Source organism: Phasianus colchicus, chromosome 7 (assembly GCF_987193195.1).
Source record: "Phasianus colchicus chromosome 7, bPhaCol1.hap1.1, whole genome shotgun sequence".
In the NCBI taxonomy this organism is placed as follows: Eukaryota; Metazoa; Chordata; class Aves; order Galliformes; family Phasianidae; genus Phasianus; species Phasianus colchicus.
This window is the reverse complement of record NC_143442.1, coordinates 6554380-6577806: the sequence shown is the minus strand read 5'-3', so window position 1 is coordinate 6577806 and position 23427 is coordinate 6554380. Positions and strand designations below refer to the sequence as shown.

General features: G+C 37.7%; 1 protein-coding gene across 5 annotated transcripts in view; it reads right to left on the bottom strand.

Annotated features, from left to right (window-relative positions):
* Window positions 1-23427, bottom strand: part of TMEM163 (transmembrane protein 163) — an 85524-nt gene that overhangs the window by 36973 nt on the left and 25124 nt on the right. For all 5 annotated transcript variants that reach the window (XM_090143584.1, XM_090143588.1, XM_090143585.1 and 2 more), the window contains 2 exons: window positions 2210-2253; window positions 993-1084 (listed from right to left, as the gene is read on the bottom strand). In XM_090143584.1, coding sequence (XP_089999710.1) covers window positions 993-1084; window positions 2210-2253 — 136 coding nt within the window. The remainder of the gene's footprint in view (window positions 1-992; window positions 1085-2209; window positions 2254-23427) is intronic.

Genomic DNA, 23427 nt, shown 5'->3' with positions numbered 1-23427 from the left:
ATCACATCCCCCTATATAATAGAATGATAGTCCATTCCAGAGGATAGTGGAATTATCTTCAGACAAGCTCGATTGGGTACTACTAGCAGTGGCAACGCAGAACCAGAACAGGGCAGGTAAATGCACTACAGTTTTGCATCTCAGCATACTAGAAATATGATCAGGAGGTAGAAGCTGTCTTTGTGCACTATCCAGAACAATTCCTTAGCCAACGTCAATCTGATCTTCTCAGGTACCACATGTATCACCAGTGAAAATGCTACACAGTGAAATGGCACAGATTACAGTCTCCACTGTGATCAATACACTGCTGCCATTTTTTCCCATAGGATTCTTACAGAAATCATTAAATATGCTTTCTTTTCAAGCAAATACGTCTTTCCCTAGACAAGACATGCAAATACTGGTAATACTCTTATTTCCCAAGACAATAGTTGTTCTGCAATAAAAAGGAGATCTGTGTGTCTACGTCTCAATTTGTATAGCAGTACAAATAAATTATGTCACCCTGCTATCAAATCACTAATAGAAACTCAGTCTTATCAGGTGTTCTGTAACTTCAACTTCTAATAATATCACAAGAAGATAACGAGATTTACATTCAGAAAGAAGGGGTTTGACATATATTCAGTGTTTTTAAAGGTGGCACATACATAATATAAACAATTGTGAAGGGATACCCTGAGAAGAATAACAGAGAAATAGGCAAAATAAGAGACCTACAGTCCATTACAGATTGCGAATACAATTCTTCTAACTGCTGCAAGGAAAAAAGCCCAAATCCCTAACAATTCCTATATTGGCCAAAAGGAAAATGAAAATCACAAACATAGGGAAGTCTGCTCCAGTACAGTGTTTGGGTCCAAGCAGAAAATGGGCATAAGGAATGAATACTTGCTGACATGACAAAATGTTTTTTTCTCAACATCACAGCTTGACAGCCAAAGCTCTGCAGGCCTATATCAAAGCCAAAAGCAATTAAGTGTACTTACATGTACTCCCTGTGTGCAGAATGTACAGCAGCTGCGTTGCTGTAACGCCACAAAACTATCGCTGATGACAAAACATCCAGGGTAGCATCAAACTGAAAGAGATACAGAGTCAATAGTTTTGTGGGCCAATAACATGCCCACAAATACTAACAGCAACGTATTTACCATCCTGCTGCACATGACAAAGCAGCTTCAAATAAATCATTTTAATGAAAGTAGGATTTACGTTCATTAAATTGATCTTGCCATGTATTATTGCACAATGATACACTTCAGAGCTCATCCAGTCGATCAAGAGATTAAGAACTTTCTGCTTGTAATCCATGATCTGTGGAGGAGTTAAAAAAAAAACAAACCTACCTGACACCATGGCACCACAAGAGTTAAAAAACTATAAATATGATTCATATGCAAAGATTCTAAATGAAAAGTGTTTGAAAATGCGTGACAAATATTTCTTTTCCCTGAAAATTCATGAATTTTCTTCAGTAGGAGGTTTTGTTTCAAAGCAAAAAACATTTGACTGTGTCAAAATCCCATTTTGTCAAGATTTCATATTTCTCTATTTCACTCTTAAAACAGAGAATGTTTGTATTTCCAGCAGATAAAGAAATGACTTTAGGTAATATCCAAAAATTTCAAAAAAAAATGTTTGAGCCACTATAAAAACTTTCATATCCATGTCAAATTTTCTACAGAGTCCATCTATCTTTCAAATTTGAAAGTAAATACTAAAGTGTTTGAAATCAGGCACTGTGCATGTCATAAGGAAATTTTTGCTCTGCCACTGATCAGGAGAACCATGGCAACAGTTAGAGAAGGAAAATGTCATCCCAAAGTCTGCAGTAGTTTTAGCCTAGCTTTCCAATAGGAAGGACATGCAAAGTTCAGAAGGAACTTCAGAATTTTGCTCAAAGTTTAACAAGAGAACAGAGTAAGCTGATAGATTTTGTAAAAGATAGCCATATCTGGTGGATAATTTCTACCAACTATGAGATATAAATATTAAGCCTTTGCAGCCAGAAACCAAACAATTAGAATTGAAAATATTTCCATTGTCCCTTCCAAAGTTCTACTTCAACAATAATTTTTCTAATCCACCATTGAATTTGTACACGTTACCATGAACTTACAAAAAAAAAAAAAAGTATTTTGTGTTCAGAAAGAGTACATGGGAAAAAAACAGTAGAGAATATTTAACTCTTATTTCTACTTACAGCAAATCCAAACGATGATGCACTGTATCTCATTACGGAGACAGCTAAAGGAAAGAAAACATTATTTAGAATCATTTAAACTTTTTTTTTTTTTTTTTTTTTTTTTTGTATCTTTTCTTCTCTCAGCTGGAACCTAGAAAACTAGTTTCAACACATGGACTTAGTTTCACCCAGCTGCCACTAGAATGACCTGACCAACACTTAGAAAAGGGGTACAAGACCTAGAGATCACTCAAGAGATGCTTTTCTTTCTTTCAAAACAGTAGTGGTATAAAGTTCAGCAGAGCATTCAGAAACTGGTGTTTATGAAGCAAGCTGTCTCTCTGATGAGGTTCTGAGTAAAATAACAATTTCAGAAAAATTCACATCCCTAAGTGCTTTTTGCTCCACCAAGGCACAAAAGCCCACCTGACCACCAGCTGGCTGCCATGAAGTTATGCAGGTCCATTCAGACACCTTGTTTGTCATCTTTTTGCCTAAAAGCCTACATGTTATTCACACAGAAATGTTTCAAATTCCATTGAATCAATGATTTCCCAAAGCAGAAGTAGTAAGGGGAAACATTTTAACCAGCTTCACTTTTGATAGCGTTTTGCCTCTAAAAATAAATTGACTCTTTAAAAATAGACTAAAGTTTAGGAGGAAAAAAGGTGTCATTTAGATCATTTGATTCTATGCATCCTAGTTCCACCATCTCAGTTTCCAGTTGTAGATAGTAGTCTAGCAAAAAAAGAAACAAAAAAACCACCCCCAATAGCACAGATGAATCCCAATAAAGAAGCACAGAAGAGAAAATGCCATCACTTTGATCTGGGACTGCATCAAACTGCTGTTGGAGGCCAACAGCACTGCTATGGCTATGAGCAAGCCCCCAGGCACCGAGCAGCTGTGGTTTCCTTGCTGCATTTTGCAGACTGAGGGTTGAGAGCAGGACTAACTGAACCCGTTCTCCCTTAAAATGCACACAGCACTCCAGTTCCAGTACTACAATTGACTATGAATAAAGCACAGGATTAATTTTACCACTTTTTCCACCAACAGCTATCTGCTCATTTACTATTAAAAATACATTTTCATAAAAATAAAAATACTTGAGCTAAAAAAAAAAGACTCATCAACAACTGTCAGTTTCAGGCTGACAAAAGCAATGGCTAGTTTTCAGTATTTCATCATTCATTAGAACAGCTTGGCAGGACAGAGCTGCTGTGGTATGACTGTTCTTTTCAGTAATTGCAAGCTACAGCTCTGTGGTACTTATCTGGATAAATAGCAATTAAAATCTTGGAATAAATAACCCTTTGTTTATTCATCTAACAGTTAGCTCTGGACACATGCATGCCATATATCACAAATATTTAGACTCTCTTGATACAAAACATGAAGAAAAGTCAAGTTCCTTCCCAGGTTCACTTTTTCTCAGTTGTAAAGTATTCAGACAGTAAGGATGGATTTACATCTCCCTCTCACTACTAAATCAAGACTTCCCATCCTTCATCTCCTAGGTGAAAAAAAAGCCTCTATTTCTTGGTCAGACTTGCCAGGCAAGAGCTACACTTGACAAGCTGACGTGAGCCTGCAGTGTTCCAGCTGCAAGTTTAAACACTTCATGGCATAAAAATATGTTTCCCATCAGATTTCCATTGCATGCTTCCCTAGAGACATACAGCTTCAAAAACTGCAGAAATCACACCACCAGAACTGGGCATTCACAGGTACACACAAGGTTGTCCTGTTCTGGGAGTTATTGCCTTTGTACTCTAACATTCATTCAAAGCCATACTTTCCTCTTATTTCTATTTCTAGACTGCCTTCAAAGTGGAATTCGTTACCCTCTTGCTGGCTAGTGAATAAGAGCGACAGAAAAGATTTTCTGAGGGCTGGTATCCCTAGCAATCCCTTGGTAAAAGGCTAAAATAAAAGGCCAGGTTCTAGAGATCACTGGAAGAAGGGCTAGGGACACTCAGTCCTTGTGCCTTCAGTATAACTGCCATGCTCCATGAGTTACACATAGCATTGCAGGAATAGATTAAGGAGCTCTTGCTGAACCCTCATCCCACCCCTTCCTTTCTCCTCAATGCACATTCTCAGTTATTCTCAGATGAGCCACTGATGTTAAAAGAATTTAAAAAAAAAATTAAAAGGCTCCTAATCTCCATAATAAATCAGGATGACAGGAAACAAGCAATAAGGAAAGAGTAGCAGGTAGCTTAGGCAGCTTAGAAGTCCTGTGGAGCCACAGTATGCATTTAGCAGCTACACTGACATGTCAGTGGGAGCCTGCTTTTAGCTATTCTATTGGCTAAACTGGACAGCATTTTATTACCTCTACAACAAGCAGATAATCCTAATGCATTTTCCTGACATTTGTAAACAGAATTTGCAAGCGGTCAGAAACTAAAAATAGAGGCAGCACAGTAAGCCACAAATCTACCACTGCTTCTACCTGTACAGCAACATCAATTTGTGAGGTTTGCCAAAGCACAGGTCAAATTTTCCTATAATTCCTTTATTCCCTCCAAACTAATTCCAAATGAAGAATAATACTCCCTTAACCACAAATTTCTTTCATTCCTGTTCCTACGTGCCTCAGAAAAATCCTATGCCCTAACAAAGTGGCACCAACATAACTGCCTGGTTTCCTGTTAGCCTTTGCCAAGTTTAACCACCTCAAATGCGTTCCCAGAGATTCTGCACTCACAGGAACCCTGGGGCTCTCTGTTATCTGTGTAGGGAGAGCACCTGGTACCTTTTTGTACAAACAGATAAAGCACGAAAAAGGACAGAGAATTAACTGTGCCTCCGGTTCTCCCAGCCAGACATCTTTGTTTTGCAATGAATGGTTCACACAAGCACCTCCTCTGTCTGTCAGAAAGTCTTCTATTACCTACTTGGAAAGGGGACACTATTTCTAGGAAGTTCTTTTCGGTGGGACATCAATCTAGCACGTCCACCTTAACCTTAATCTTTTGACAAACACACCTGTGTGCCTGCACATAAAATGCTGGGGCTTCAAAACACATGACCTTCACTTAGCAGAAATCAGTTGACAATTTAAACATCACTGAAAATGTCAGGTTTATTACTATTGTAGCACTCTGCATATCTTGCAGGTTGTGCAGAGCAGAGCGTGAGGACTGGAAGCTGTACTGCATCAGAACTGAAACACAGCCTGTTTTTATCTCCAGTGTCAGTAAAACATCAATAATAAATACTTCAAAATAAATCCATTCCAAACCTGGGAAACTAAATGAGAAATACCTTTTTAAGAAGCCACAAAAAAATTCCCCCCACAACAACCAAAGCAAAGAACAATCACAGCTCTATTACCATTAAGACTTGACATAAATTCAGCTGATGAGTGCCAGGACCAGCTGCTACACACATATTTCCCCAGGTACCTTTTTTCCCCACACACAGAAATTTTACTACAGCAAACTAAATGGAGTTTCATGCACACACCCACAGTTCCTGCAATATTCTACAAATAACTATGGCACAGCCAGGATCTCAGAGATGACACTGCCAGACATTTAATCTGCATGGGCAGAGCCAGTGCCATCCATCAGCGTTATGTACATGTCATCAGTGGCAACAACATCAATGGCATATCTTCCATTCCATACACTCAGCTAATAGAATTTTTTGTTTGTTTTAATCTATTGCAATGATAAAATATTTAGCAACTACAGATTTCCATTACATTCTTGACTTCAGTAAACTACAATATTGTGTATCAATTATTTTCCCAATTTACTAATGAAGAAACAGTTCTGTCTCAGAGCATTGTGAATTGTCTAACCCAAAAAATTACATTCTATTTGCTGACATCTTAGAAAAAATAATTATTCTTCTTACCTCTGATTCTCAGACTTCTTTTTCTGAAACCATTTATTTTTCAGAGCTTCAATTTCATAACTTTTAAATAATCTACTTTTTTTGGTTTTTTCAAAGAATTAAACCAATGAGTTCTCCCTTAATTCCCTTTGTTCACACATTTTCTCAGGGTATTTTTCTTGCCACTGCATCACTGTCTTATGGTAAAGGACCATGAGACTTCCATTTCCAACATTAAATAGCCACAGCTTTCAAGCAGGCAGTGTGGATATAGTTATCCCAAAATGACTATTCTGTACACCATGATGCTCACCAGTTGTAGCAATCTCAAACAGCAAAGCTGTCTAGACATAAAGTTTACTTTCTTGATTCACTTCTGTATAATTTGCCTTCATGTTCCTATCTAGTACCAGAAGAGCACCCTGCACCAGGGGAGGGTCAGGCTGGGTGTCAGGAAAAGGTTCTGAGCAGAGAGTGGATGTGATCATGGAACAGGCTCCCCAGGGCAGTGATAACAGCCCCAAGCCAGAGAAGTTCAAGAAGTGTTTGGACAGAGCTTTCAGACGTAGGGTTTGGATTCTGGGGGTTTCCTGTGTGCAGCCAGGAGTTGGGCTCAATGATCTTTGTGGGTCCCTTCCAACTTCAGATATTCTGCAGTTCTGTGATTCATGCTTTCACTGGCATGTGCCACCAACGAGTACATCAGCTCTGGAACTTAGCAGGGCTGAACTATGCTCTCTGGTTTTTAGATCGTGAACTATGAAACAATCCTACTGCAAAAAAAACCCAATGAATTACTTTACAAATGATGAAAAAGTTATCCATGTGGAGAGAACAATCAATCACTTTTCTCTAGTACACACCAGACAATTCCCAAGAGTGTACCAGTAATGTGAAAAGCAAGCAAACAGTGAGTGACAAAGGGACGCAGATCAAGAGTAAATCAGTTCCAGATTTCAGAAGTAGTAATGTCTCTTTTAACAGCTGCTGAAATTACTTCCATAAACAACAAGCCTTCTCTGACACGCTTTGGTGCATATAGCACTAAAACCTGATAAATCAAATACACCACAGCAGTCAATGGTTCATGTCACTCTTTCAAGCACAATAAGGCTAAATTACACGAGGTAAGGGAAAGCTTTTTGAAAAAAGAAAAAAAAAAAACAAAAACACAAAGAAAAAATGAAAGTAGGCAACTCCAGAAAGGCAGAATTACCAGGGTTGCTCAGGAGCCTGTGACATGAGCCCAAGCACTATGCAGAGCAGTCACTGCAGTGTCCACTCAAGGAGGAAGCAGGAGCCCTCCTGCCCAGCATCCCACTGCTTCACACGCTCCTGTGCTTCCTTTCTCACATGCCAACCTTCTGTTTTGAAACTACATTACCTGAAAATAAATCATACCAGGGGAAAGAAAAAAAGAGAGACAGCTAGAAAAGGAAGAGTGCTATTTTAGTTTAGTTGTGGCTTTGCAGGGGGCAGGAAGAAGAAGAGTGTCCATATGTTATTGCTCCAGTTTTCTCAGGCTGAGCTTTGTAAAGATGCTAAATGCAAATACTTGCATTTAAGAATAGGGCTATTTTTAACACTTAAAATTGTGTAAGAGACACTACTTTTCCTTGCATGCACATGGTAAAACAGTGTATTTGAATACACAGGTATACAGTTTAATCTGCTGCATTTCAAATGATGTCACTTGAATCACGCCTGAAGAATTCAGGGCAGTGACATTAAAGCACACTGTCTTTTAGTAATACCGTGTGCTATTGAAACTTCAATGCCAAAGACAACAACTGAAAAAGTTTAAAATGTTGCAAAAGTCCATAGCTTCACATTTACCAGGGAAGCTTTTCCTGTTTGTAACTACAGCCCAAAAGCTTTGCAATTTCAAACTTGACACCAGCTTCCAAAGCCAAGGAGGGCAGTTTGGCTCTGAACACAAACAAGGAATAGGCGTTACTTTGGCTAAAAAACACCAAAAGTGACTAGAAATGCTGAATGATGCGATGCTGAACAAACTCAACAGCTGTTTCTAAAGCCATGGGGCCAAGATTTGCAACCCTCTGTATCCAAATCAAGGTTATTCCATTTAGGAGACTCTCCGGTGGCAACTTCTTTCCTATTTTGTTGATGTTTTACTGACTGGAGGTAAAGTTAGAAGTGTTCAGATCCACAGTGTAATGAATTCTTAGGAATTTAGTCAGTTGCTTTAACCTTCCTAAGCAGAATAAGCAAGAGGTGAAGGTTTATAAATGCTGGCTAAACTGGGTTTCTGGAAGCTTCACAGAAATCCAGGAAACTCATGCTCACAAGTTGTACTCAAATTATTAACAGTTTAAACTGAGGCTAAACATCTTTTACCAGTCACTGGAGATCCATCAGCTCAAGGCAGAGCCATCCAGCCTTTAGCTTACAAGAATGCCCAGCCTGGATGCTGCTGGCAGGAGTCTGAACTGTTAATAAAAGAGCTGAAATATTGCCACTTTTCTCATGTCCTGGGAAGTTTGTGTCCTGGGGTCACACTGGAAAGACTGAGGCATCCTCACAAATCAAAGAAAAAATGATTTCATAGGCAAGCTCCAGCTCAGAAAGATAACTGTAGAATTTATATGCATGGATTTAGGCTAACTATACAGCCCAACCAGCAATGTCTACATATGTATATATATACATACATACATATACACGCACATGTTTGTATATTTAAAAAAAAAAAAGTAGATATAGCATTAAATTGCAAAATTCTGTGGCCAACAAAGGCTGTACCTAACTAACCAGAATGCCTGTCCAGCACCCCACAGACATGGTTTCTAATTAGTAAAGTATAAAATAATGAATTTCATTTTAAAATCTTACAGTAAACATCTTCAGACTGTGTTGCCCATGGAACAACTCTGACTGATTCTCCAATAGAAGATCATAGCCATATTACAATGACCTCAAAAATAATCTAAAACAATCAGAGCCTCCATTTCACAGGTAAGGAAAGAGAACTGGATAGAGGGTTCTAAGAGATTTAAGGGTAATGGAACCAGAACAAGTGCACTCTGAAGTGTAGTTGTTGAGAAAGACAGCCAGATCCACGTGGTTGTCACATCACACACCATGTTCCCTTCTTGCATAACTTTTGGAAAGCCCTTAAACATTCCCTTTTTTAGAGTTCTTAGCTATAAAATGGCACTGAAGTATTTCAACATTTCAAGATATTACACACATGAAAAGTAGTTTGCCATATGGAAGCATCTAGCGATTCTGCAAAGAATGACAGCAGACTCCAAGAACGTCACTATTTGGTAAGTTGTTTAGTGTGGTAAGTTGCCTTTTATGATATTTCACATTCTAAAAGCACTGCCTTAACTTTTAGAAACGCAAAAGTTAAATACTGAAAATGGTAACCCAGTTAGAAATGATCTTTATAGCATTCCCTTAACAGTTGTAAGATGCTCTATTTTTACACAAGTATTTCAACAGACCTCTGAAAACCAAAGCAGACTCACTTTGCTATAGAAATACAGCAGCACTGTAAAAGTGTAACAGGCGCTGAATAAAACATAATGAAAATAATTTTGGGTTGTCCTTTATCGTACATTGCTGTAATGTAATTATAACTTTTATAATTTTTTTTTAATTAATTGTCCTAATATTTGATGTGACTAATGCAAACCCACTGATGTGGTGTTATTAAAAGCACTTTTTATGGTTATTACGAGCAGTTTTTCTTTTCACTTAGAGTTATATAAAACAAATGCAGTGAGACTCTGGAACACAAAAGTGACCATTTTTGGCAACCTCAGGTTTAGATACTTTTCAAAGTTTTTTAATTTGGAACACAGAAAAATAAGTCCTCACAAAACTGTCAGCTGGACATCTAATATGGAAGATACCTAAAATAATTATATGAAAGACCTATTATAAACTATGTTCAAACTCAATTAAATGATAAACCAGGCTGGTTGGTTCAACTCCTTGCTTTAAACAATTTCTGGCAAAAAAATTTAGCTGTGCTCTATTTTGCCACTGCATATAAATGCAACAGGAAATCTGTTGGAATGAGTGGGGGTAAGCTAAGCTATTTGCTTGACACTTTCCTTGGTATTTTTGTCTGGTTCCTCCCTCAACTAACAGGTGGCAAGTCCTGATCTAGAGGAGGATAAACAGAACTAGAATAAATTCTCTGCAAATATGCATTTGTGATTTAGAAATTCAAGATTGTTTCCTTCACTGGAGCCTGTTTGTGACCAGATCTGGTTCACAGAGGATCCTGAGACAGGGAATGGTTACTCCAACCTGGAAGCCAGAGGGAACAGAGCACAACCCAACACAGCAGGGCAGCAAGCTTTCTTTCCAGAGCCAACTGTTCTTCCATGCAGATCAGCACAGCATTTCTTATACCAACCAGAGACTCCTGTCACAACTGTGTCCTTCCATCAACAATGGGAGAAGTGCAAGAGGGGAGCCTAATGCTTGGTTTTATTTTCCTACACACTGCTTTCATACAAAGATTGAAACATGGTATGCAAAGATAATATTAGAAGAAATTCATACTCACGTCTCATATTAAATATTTGGTCTCTGAGCATTGTAATGACATCACAAATATGAAAAAGAAGTAAGATTTGAGCTGGGAAGCTTTTTTTTTTATCATTGAAAAATAATTTGTCTTCTTTACATACTTTTTCATCATCCCTATAAATTTAAGAAACAGACTACATATCACAGTAATCCCCATTTTAATTAGATGGCTAACAAGCTGTTCCAAAACCAAAACAAGCTGCCAAATACAATTAAACAGTTGTCAGAATACAGTGCAATAATGCAGAGATTTCGTTATAAAGGGACATTAAGAATGCAAAGCATTCCAGGCACCTCTGTGAACTAATGGAGAAATGTTAAGTCAGTCTTTTTATTTAAAAACACTATTCCCATTTTAAGTTGCTTTTTGGTGTAGTGAGTTTTAGATACTCCTACTGACTGTAGGAAAGGCCATTCAGATTTTTGGGCTGTAGACGCAGCCAGTGTTGACATGGAGCCAGTTAACATCTCACACCTGTAAAATTCTCACAGGGGAGTTTCCACATTCTCAGAATCTTCTTTTTAAAAGTGCAAAACCAACTGCAATCCTCTTACTGGTCTATATGTTCAAGAACTCCTCTCGTTGGGGTATTTGTCAAATATGTAAATTCAAACATAGAAAAAGTGGGGTTGGAATAAAATGCCACTTATCTGGAAACTGGAAAAACTGCCACAACTTTGCACATTCTTTTTACTGGTCAGTTATGCTAATTTGAATAAATACACAACTGACTATGATAGCTTTGAATCTGCAAATATAATTATCATTTAATTTTATTTCTGTGCTGTGCTATCAACCTCTATTTCCACTTATTGTATTATTGGGTATCTCATGGCACATTATTGTCTAGAATCTTACCCTATTAATCATTTCAATGATAAATTAACTGAAAAGCAAGTGACAAACATAAATGTCATCTTTCAGTTTATTTGGACCAACAGGCTGATTTTACCTTGTATTTCAATAGCAAATCATGAGTTCTGATCAAAGTAACATTTCACTTACATTCCTATTTCTGTTAGAGAAGATTATCTTATTTGTACAAAACAGTTAAGTAATACAGTTAATTGCAAGTAAAATTCCTGATTAAAAAGGGAGAGAATTCCAGGCTTGTACATATATGTTGCTACTCACTGTTGAATGTACTGACTTCCAGCCAGGTCTGGTTATTCCCAGGATACAATGACTTAGAGTTCTCTAACAGATGAAATGGTGTTTGCTGGTTTCTTCCTAATGAAGGCCATTTTGTAAGCTTAGAAGAGAAAATAGTAATCTATCCAACCATAGCTTGGATATCCAGCTCTCATTCTACAAAAGCAAACGTCTCTTAGTTGTATTTAGCTTTGTCTTTAGCGGAAGACATGTTAGCTCTTCACTATCTAATAACTTTACAATTTTCTATTCCCAAATGCACTTTAAGCTGTGCAAGTCCAGAAGGTTTTCACTTTGCTGGACCTTGTTTGCCCATATTTTTTTTAAATGAAAGATATTTTGTTCCTTTTGTTAGCATGATTTTATCTCAGCAGCTAAAAGATGGCAAACCCTCTATGTCTCGTACGGTTGCCAGAATGTGAAAAAGACAAAGTTTGAACTGGGTTATTAATTCTTTTGTACAGACCACCTAACAATGAAAACTCAACATCCATAGCCAGATTTAATTAGAAATCCAAGTTCTGGACAAAGACACTTCTGCCAAGGAAATCAAAAGTCAGGAGGAAGAAAAGAAAATCCTCTGTGTTATCTTTTTCATCTTTCTGGGCTGACATATAAGCAAACCTGTCAGATGCAGAAGCAGCTGTCTGATAGTTCTCTGTTGACTATGACTGTAGGAAAGAATTGAAAGCCCTTCAGACAGATCACTTTCTCAGAGTGCTAATCTTAGCAACCTATTGCTAAGGGCCACAATAAAGAACCTTGTCATCAGTCCTTCTTCAGTGCTGTAACACAGACATTCTACTAGCAAGGACAGCACAGAAAACAGGCACACAGAAAACACAGAACTGCACTGCAATTGGGCTTAGTGCACAAAGCCAATATATTAGGTTAGCTGCAGGCTCTAAGCCATTCAATAAAACCTGCAATTAAATGTGAGCCTTTGTAACAAATTCCCTTTCTTCTATGTTTATAATAAGGCTTTGTAGCTTTATAATGCATGAATTACAAATAAGTTTATTGGAAGTATGTGATACTGTTGTTTTAAATAAAAACATTTAAAAACTATTCCAGTTTTCTTCTAGTTGCTCAATCTTGATAATAGGTAGGAACCAGCATGAAATCCTACTCAGTAACATACAGAGTCAGGACAGTCTTAACAGCTCCTCTGAAGAATGCAGTATTCTGAAACAGTAAATGATAAACATAGAATCACAGAATGGCCTGGGTTGAAAAGGACAATGGTTGACAATGACCATCTAGTTTCAATCCCCCTGCTACGTGCAGGGTTGCCAACCACCAGACTAAGCTGCCCAGGGCCACATCCAGCCTGGCCTTGAATGCCTCCAATGATGGGGCATCCACAACCTCCTTGGGCAGCCTGTTCCAGTGTCACCACCCATACCACACTCCTTTGCATTTCTCTAGTTTTAGAGTAATTGACTTGACATGTCCACTGCTAATTCCAATCAAAGTAATCGAACTTGCATTCCTGTCTCTGTTAGATGAGTTTAATTTACTTGGACAAAAAAAATAGTCCAGGTAACATCAGATAAAATGTGATGTTAAAACATTAGTAGATTAAAAGGCTGCAAATTACTATTCATAATCAAATTAGTAAAACTCAAAGAACACCAGTTAGTTTATGTTTTCCATGCACTGCTACTCCAAGAAGCAGCATAATCCCAGGATAAACCCCTTTATATCAAACAGTATTCACCTCCTCTTTTAGCAAACAAAGGGGTTTTGTTGTCGCTCTTTTTGTTATACAAGGTTTTTATTAGAAAGAAATGGCATCAAGACTAAGAAGAAACTTTCATGAAGTGTTAGTTAATACAATGGCAAGAACTTTAAATAAAACTGTGAATGATTTTTTTAATGCTGTACATTAGTCAATGGAAATTACTTTTCTCAACTGTTTACTTCTGCCACGGAACACACACAGCAATGATTTTTTGATCTGTGACATTGATGTTCTTTGATGACCTAACAGGTTTTGGATTAAATCTGTAGCTTCATACTGATGCAAATGGAATCAATGGATTGTTAAGTTCCATTGGGAAGGAATTTGTAAAACAAGGTGCTGGTGTCTGGGAGCTGTACATAACTGAACACAAGAGAGACTAGATTACTAATTTCATGGGAAGTGTCACAGAATGCAATTCTTAAGAGAAAAGTTCACTGATACAGAAATAAAGGTAAAAGAATGCATGTATGAAACAAATCAAAACAATTTTATAAATACTCTATAAAATTATCTTTTTATATATTAGTGCATGTTGTCTGCACCAATCCTGTTTCCCCTCATAGCTCATGTTCCCCTGGTGCTAAGATTTTTTTAATTTCTATCTTGCAGTGCCCTGCAATGGATGTACAGCATCCCTTTCCTCTCAGCACCATTCTGAACTTGCACAGCTCCATACAAAAAAATTGCTACCAAAAAATCTCACTGCGAAACAGATTTAAACAGAACTTCAAATAATACTTGATTGCTTTTATATGTCTGTTGTGTTCGTGTACAATGATAAGGTACCTTTTTATTTTTAAAACTGAAATATCTAACACTTCTTCTAGGTCCTTTTTAAATCAAGGCTAATGACAACAACAAAGACTCGTTATCCCTGTTAGTCACCTTCTGCACCATGGCATTTACAAAACCTTGTTGGCATGCACTGACTCACTGTACTTGTACATATTTCCTACACTTTGAGAAAGATCAGCATAGCCTTGCCATTGGTTATACAAGGAGAGTACTGAAAAACAATCACCCAATGTAAGCATAGTTACATACCCCACTGCAATACAGCATTCGTCATTAGACTCTGATCTCATCCGGTGCCCATCAAAATCAATGCAATGATTTCATTTGATCTGAGCATACAGATCAACAACTTATATTATAAATATTACTTTATTGTCACTCAATTTCAATAAGACAGTATATATACTTACATAAGTGGACTGTTAACCTTTCATAAAAAAGGAATTAAAACCTATTAAACATGACCTGGTGTGCTAAGTCAATCTTGAAGGATCTTTAAAGCTCTGTAACAAAAGATCTTCAAATAACAGGTCTTATTTTGGAAGCTAATCAACTCCTAACAGAATGGAAGAACATACACTCTTTCAGTGTTACCCTAGGCCCTTGATCCCCTACACTTCACTAAGAATTTGAGAAGCTGCAATAAAGTGCAACAAAGCATAGTTCATGTCAAATGAAATTTATAAAAAAGCAAAGTAAGTCATTTGTATGCATCTTCCAACTAAAGAAAGTTTAGCAGTGCAAAGCAAAATACGCTCCCACATGTTTTCATGTTCACATAGGTATAAAAAAACACACTGGGAGGAAGCAAACCAAATTGAGCTGACAGATGTGGTAATGAACTACGTTTGGAAATACACAGAATGGTGCCAAAAGGCTATGTGATAAGTTGTGAGAAGTTACACTACATCAAAGAATCCAAAAGAAGAGCCACACTTAAGACCCATTAGTAGCACATCCTTCCTCAGATCCCAGCCATGTGCCATCAGCAAAAACTCTTTAAAATGGGGAAAGAAAAGGGAACTATATAGGGGCTTAAACAGCCTGCCAACTCAACCAGTGAAACCAGCTATTCCTTTTCCCATTTTTCTAATACAACATAAGCTGCCATAGCAAAACAAGAGAAGCAACGTTCAATGGATGGTTTGTGTGTTTCATGCCATTCTTCTTGCACATCCTTTCTTTCTTTTTTTTTTTTTTTAACTAGAGAAAGCCTTGATTTTAAATGAAGAAATCAGCAGGCCAAACTGCTCTCATTCTTTTCAAGCACAGCAACAAAACAGGCGAGCTGCTGGCTTCAGCTTGGGCAGACCTAAGTCTTCTGCTTTGTCCAGTTCTGACATCTTCAGTTGCTGCCATGACAACACTGACAGTCACATGCTGTGAAGTGCTCTTACTTTAAATATTGTATAAATGAACGTAAATCTTTCATATTCCTCAGGGGCTATTGTTTGTGAAGTAGGTGCAACGTTCCTCTTTTCAGCATTATTTGAGGGAGAAATATAATAAAAATCATTTATATTGTGGTTCACTGAACACTGAAAAATTTTGACGACCCAACCCAGCATAATTTTCGTACTTTTTTATGAGAAGCAGTACAGTAAGGCACCATATCTATCCTGACTTCAGAAAAACACAACTTCAACAAATTTTGTCTTGAAAAATTCAACTGTGTTGGAAAACTGAGGACCTCCACTGGAACTTATGTCCATATGGAAACTTAAAATAACTCGGGTGAAAGAATTTATTTTTTTTTCATGTTTTGATAGTCAAAGTGAGCATTTCAGAGGGATTTTCCATTGATTGTTTTAATTCCCTTTCGATAGTATTTATAAACACTGAAAAATTTCTCAGGGTAGAAACACTCCTGTTTCCAGCTGAGCTTCAAAGTACAAAGGTGACATCATGCTTTCTTTCATGCTCCCTGCACTTGAGAATCTGTAAAAAACCTTAAAACCAGAGTACAGCTTCTACTGCCACGGACGCGTAAATCTCTAAGTGTTAACATTATTTTCATTCCTACATTCAAAAAAGTAGTTGTGATAAACCTAGAAACAAATTGCAACTTCATAGCTTTATAATCAGTTGAAGAAACTTTAGAACCATCCTAAGACACGTAAGGAGAGAAAAGAAAAAAAGAAGAGCCAACCAAGAAAAAAAATATTCTTTTTTCACTGCAAAGACCTACAAAGACACTTACGTAGGTATTCTAATTTAAAACAGGCATGCAGTTGATGTTATTATTATTTTACATCCCTGGGTTTGCTACTGCTCTTTGTTTCACTGTCTTCTTGGGTGTGGACCTCTGAAGACACAACCTGCAGGGAGAGATGATAATTTGCACCCATAGTGGTACAAAATATGAATGAGTTTATTTAGGACTGAATGGAGCTCATAGGATTGGGAGTGCTATGTACTGTAGCAGATGCTGTTTTCATTAGAGACAGTGTGTTTAAACCGTCCTAATAATCCACATTTTTTGAGTTTCCTTACTAAAATGGGAATCAGCCTCTTGTATGAGCTTTCTATTTCAAGCCCTTTTCTTCCCTTGCAATGAATATGGAGCTTTTCCTAACATCTCATAACTTCTATGTAAATCTTTGACTTACATTAAGATATTCCAGAATAAAATGACACTGGGGAGCATCACAGCACATCACTTTCTTGTTGGCAAATACAAAGTAATGATCTAATGACCTATAGGGAAATGCATGAGACAGGATTAAGCTCATCTTTATTAGTCCCTGGATTTTCGTTAGAGATGCATAAATAAAATAGATAATATTAAATACTAATAGGAAGTAGATGATAATAGACAAAACATTTCATCTTATTTTCTTTTAGACTCGCTTTTCTGCTGTAGCATTTAAATAGAATTAATCAGTTCCCTCCAGAGCAAAGGCAACTACTATAAACAGAACCACACATCTCAAGGGATGTTCAGCAAACACGTTTCAATCAACGCTTGCTCCTTCTGGAATAAACAGGATGTGCCTCTGCATCAGATTTAGCCATTGTCTACTGTTTGAACCTCACGGTAATTTCTGTGTATGCCATAATTTGATTTGGATTGAGGGGAAAAGGGCATTAGGGTTATTCTAAAACTGTACTGCTATGTCCAATTTTTAGTTAATGAGGATTACCTAATTTACATCTGAAAATCTGCACCTACTGCAAATGAGCAAGTTAAAGAATGCGTGTGCAGGGCTGGAGTTGATGGTGGGAAGGCAGATTTAAATCTACCAAGCTTCCTATTCTGCATGAGCATGCTAATTATTAGCACTAGAATACAAATGAATAAAATTTTGGATCACTTTACTCTTCTTTCTGATAAATGCAGACATCTCAAATTTAATTATCACAAAATAGCAAGCTTACGAGCATAGCGTTTGCTGGCACGTGGGCTGGTGTGTGGCTTTAGGAGGAGACAGTGATAGAGAAGAAGTTAAGTCATAACATGCATTCAAGAAAGGATGAACAGATGAATGTAGTCAATTAATAGGTGTCAATTAGCAGTTTTGATTCTCAAATCCCCACAGAAATTGGCAAATTTCAGCAATATTAATATCTCATTTAAACTGGCAGGATTGCCCAAATTCTCCTAAGTAACTCCATATTCCTCATTATTTCAGTAGATTGTAGGCTAATCACTAAAAGATTCGGAGCCTTCCTGACCTATTACTTTACATCCCTGAAATATATTAAGGAAAGATAATGCAGGGCCATTCTTGCACCTAGAAACATAGATTCCTTTCATCTCTGGAGCAAAATCATGCAACTCCAATTTTCCATTAATTAGATAGCCTTTCAGAGGACTATTTGCTAATTATCCTCAGTAGGATTTCAGCAGATGAAAAACATATAGAGAGGAAAAAAAAAAAAAAAAACACACGAAGATAGACTTCTCTAAGAAATGTGGCATTTTAACATGGAGCACAGTATGGGAATACCCCACAGATTCCTGGGGATGCTTCTACCCTGGCATCCCAGGAGTAACACCCAGTTGTGTTAACTGCTCCCCAGGCAACGGAGCAGCCAGGGTCCCTCACACTCTGAAATCACCCAGCACTACACAGGACTTTAAAATAAGGTTATTTTTACAAAGCAGCATATTTAAGCAACTACTTGTCAGATGTGGGAAGAGGCACAAAAAAAAATAAGTGTGATGTCTAAGGGCTATGTGTCATTTATTAGCTATGGGAATTTCCTTCTTTCATTCTGCCAGCAGAGCTGATGACAGGCACAAGAGATATTTTTGCACTTGCTATGACCAAGGACTAATTCTCAAACAAGGCAACATTTCCACACCATCTATTCCCAAACAGAAATGCTTGAGTAAGAATTTTCCCCTATAAACCTCCCTGCTAAAAGCTCCTTAATTGTGCAGGTTTTACTGTGATGTTTACTTTTGATAGGAAACTCAATCAAGAACATGTCCATACTAATGAAATACTACTGTTGGCCATCTTATATCGAGCAATATGACTGTGCTTTTGTAACATGCAGCCTTTTGTGCTAGATAAATGAAGTATTAGCAGGACGCTTATTACTAAGCAAACATACTCACACTGCCAGGCCAGCTTGAACCCAGGTACATAACATGTATTTTGTGAATCACATCTCACACAGGGATGTTAGCAGCACTAACAAGTGCACCTTACTATTTGCTCATGATTATGAAAGGATTGACAGATGAATTCAAATTTGAGGATTTTGATGTATGTGGGCAAGGTTATTCATTCATCACAATTCTCAGGATTTGAAGGACAGCAGGTAGCATGAGTTCCTATTAACCCTTGCTATCTATATGCTTTTTACTACCATTGAAATAAATGCATTAAGATGACTTAATGTAGTGCTCAAAGGGGCTTTACAAAAATATTGCTGCTTCCATGAAAGCTGAACAAGTAAATAAACGGCCACTCAGACAGAATGTGCTCAAAACAAATCTGCCTTTTCTCAGCCTTGCAATTACAGCTATCCCTCCTTTGTGAGCCTTTTTTCACACTCTTCTACTGCCTTCACAAAATTTAAGCCATGATTTTATTTCCGGATGCTCATGTGACTACCTGAAACAAAACTATCTCGTTCTGGGTTTTGACTTACTGCATGCCCACCAGATACAGCAGAGATCGTATCTATATCCAGCAAGTCCCTCCCAGACTAGTACTCCACTGATGAATGAGACATCTGTAACCAGAATGGATGAGACAGGCAGAGAGAACTGCCAGACTCATCGTAGCAGCAGCAGAGCGTTATTCTTTCACTGACTCCCTGCTAACCAAAATACGGCGCTCAGTTTTGGCTGCAGCTTTTGACTGACTTACTGCCATATCCTCTTCCATTATTTCCAAGCCATAGCAATGCCAGGTTTGTTTCAGGATCTTCTACCAAAATCTGAGCAGCGCTGTGCTGTTGCTTGACGGAGTACAACTGAGATAAGCAAAACAACACCTCAGCCACCCATCCAGCAGCCAAAAGGCTGGTTAATAATATGTTCAGCTGGTTCTTAGGTAGTTCAGCTTCAGCATCTCCTATATATCTGATATTCAGCTGCTGAAATGATGAGCATTAGCTGTTGCATCTTATTCTGTAGAAGCAGTTGTTACAGGCATTAGCCAGTAAAACCCCTAAATCTAGGAATAAAACTTTCTACAATGTTTACAACACTAACACAGTAATTACTGAGTTTTTACTTTCATATGGGCAATCCATCAGTATTTTACTTCTTCGGATAGCTATAGCCAAATGGACAATACAGTTAAATTTTGTCTATTCAAATATGGAACAAGTCCAGAAAAATCAAAGTTAAAACAGCAGCAGTTTGCTACTTGTTGCCAAAGAAACTCAAAGGATTTCCAAAATCAAAAATCTGAGTAAGAGGTGAGAAAAAATAACTGATTTGGAACCATCAGTCTTCAATGAAGGTCTTTCACTGGCTAAGACTTAAGACAGTTTACAATAGCAGCAGGTAATATACTACAAAATGAAGATGAAATCCTGGCTCCGAAGCCAATGCCAAATTCCAGCACTACTTTTGAGCAATTCTTAGCCCTTCTGACTCAGTTTTTGAACTGTCACTTGAGTGGGAGGTGTGAATTGAGGAAATGTTTTCATGCATTTCCTCATTTAGCCATTTCTCCATAACATACATTGGCAGAGCTCAGAGAAAAAAAACACACTGCAGACTGTTCACTGCTTTCTGAGTGAATTACTCAGCTTTTCAGCTAAGCCAACGTTTACACCTCCCAGGGTTTCCAGAAATGCTGAAGGCTGCAGTTCTTACTCTTCAACTCAAAGACCCAAAGCCTTGGAACAAAGCCCTTTCCATTGCCAGACTTTGCAGGTCCCTCATCACACAGATACATACACGAAACCTATTATACTTCAAGTTACTGGTGAAATGAAGAAATGGTTTGAAGACTTTGTAATGCAAAGACGACACATGTATACATACTAAACGAAATACAAATTATCTTCATAACTTCACTATCTATCACAGGTTACAGTTTAGAAAAATTTGCCCAGGCTGGGGTAGGTAGGAGTTCACTAAGTTCTTAGCAGTTCACTAAGAGCTATTGGCAAAGTTGCCTCTAATGATTGCTTAGGCCAGGAGCTAGCACACTGATCTCTGACATCCCATTTTCATCTCTGCTTACTTACCAGTTCTGTGCCTTCAAAGAGTAAGATACCAAATGTACGATTTAAAGATCCCTGCTGGGCCCAGCCAACTAGCCAAGTTTTGGCCTTCTTTTAGGAATTCACTACAGACAGGACAAGAAACACCAATTTATCTTTGAAACATTTACGTAAAAGGTGACAAAACTTCAGAATTCCTTGTCTGAGAGAACAAAACATTTATATTCAATTAACCAGTCCAAGATCACCCTGGTGGGTAAATGGAAGCAAAGGGCTTGAAGTTGTTAGGTGAGGGTAGGGGGAATGGCTGCACAGAAGTATAAGCTTGTGCAGTGAAAGTCTTTCAGTAGGTGGGAACATAAAGACATGAAGGAATTCATTACTAAACCTAAGCCCTCTTATTTCATTTCTCATCATACAGCATTTTTCAACACTGCAGCAGTTTCTTGGGCTATGTAGAATGAACAAAGTATTGAGGGAAAGAATGGTGGAAACAGCAGTAGCCAAAACTTGATCTGGTTAACATCTGCAGGTAAGAACAGCCCCATCTCCAGCTGGAGGGGTATGTGACAGGACAGCACATCACCAGAAAAGATGTGTTCCCAACACTGCCTATCAGTTAGGAGGAGGAAGGGGCATGCATTCTGCCTTAGATTCAGTTATAAAAGAGTATTTAGAAATTTGAAGTTGTACAGAAATATTTTGTACGTGTCTAATCTCGTGGTTATCTGCTGTACTACTGATACTGAATTTACTAATTGCCAGTTAATTACATGTCATTAATAAATCAACAAACCACTTTGATCCTTGCTGATTTAATCTACGTTAACTGCAACAAGCATTGAAATCCAGGGCTACTACAAGAAGCCCAGAAGTCACTAATGCCTAAATCATTACCTGGATGTCCACAGCTAAAAAGTCTCTTTGTAGGCTGCAACAGCTACTGGGAGCTCCAGAGCACACAGTGTCTCCTGACAGATCAGAGCTCCCCAGATACACTACAGCCTATGCATGCAAATCCAGGCTATCCCTGTGCTGCCATATGTCATCATACAAACTGATTAAGGCTTTTGTATTTCTGTGCTCTGTTCACAGAGAACGTTGCAGTGGTTGGGAAAGGGGCCATACTGTAATAAGTAAAAATTAAACCTTATTGTGGTCATCTTCAGGAAAGTGTTAATTTCCAGAACAGTGCAATATCAAGGATCTGTGGGATATCCAGTTTGAGACAATAGCACTTTATATAACAGCCATTATGCATAGAGTCTGCAGAAATGTATTTAAATGGATCTGTAAGCCTATTACAACTGATTTTATTCAAAAAGTAAGCATAATGAAATTAGCTGAGGTTTATATATATGTAAAGTAGAAAACAATAAAATCCAAATAAATTTTAGATGTAATCCCTACCAGTTGGTCAAATTACTTAGGTCTACCATTACAAGAGTGGTTTTCAGTTATACTGGTTTAGTAATTGCCAGTCTCCCTGCAAAACACTGACAAAACAAAACCAAAAATAACAAACAGAACACACAGCATTGGTTTCTCAAGGGACCCATATATGTGTTGATGCATGACTGCAAGATGAATAATTCAGAATCTTCCTATCTGAAAATGGTTTTTTGCATAACTAAGGTCTCAAAGTCCTTACATTCATCTTTCTTAATAGCAACAACTGTAAATCCTGGGATTTCTTATCGTCATTAGATTTAATGCTTAGATTGTGAGCTTTATATAGGCAAGGGACAAGGATCTTTCCATGCTCTGCATTTCCTGGATAAATCATTGAATAGCTTTTCCTTAAAATGCATTTTCATGATATTGATCTCTGAGGTGTGTCACATTAAAAATGCACCATTTAAAATACTTTTAGGGGAAGCAGCAAACTGAAAAGGTAGAAGGGAGCTTCTAGTTAAACAACAGCACAAAGTCTGTCAACCAGACAATGACATGCCATTTTGTGTTGCATCACTGATGAATCTGAGCAAACGAGGTATATACCACAACATGGTTCCTACAAAATATATTTTCAGTTTATTATCAGAACAGGGTGTCCAATAATTGCTTTGCTTTCAGCTGTTTTATAGCAGAAAATGTGTTTTTGCTTCCAATTCAAATGATTCTACAAAGGTCAGTTTCTTCTAAGAAGAAACAGTCACGGCACCAACCTATAAATGAAATATCCCATAACCTTTCATAAGTGATCTCTCTAATATTAAATAAGGTTAAGTGAGCCTCACTGAGTGATTCTATTGTATTGTATTTGTGGCTTTTGTGTTCATCTGCACAGCTAACTGATAATAAGGCAATTCAATATCCATGCATTACAAGGTATTATTCCATTAGCAAAAATATAAAAGCTCAGATACTTAAAAACAACCAGTGGTTGCTATCCTTAAATTGCACACCAGTGATCAAGGGTCTGCCTATAGAACTCCATCAGATTTCTCAGGATATAAACGCATTAGAAGAGCACATACT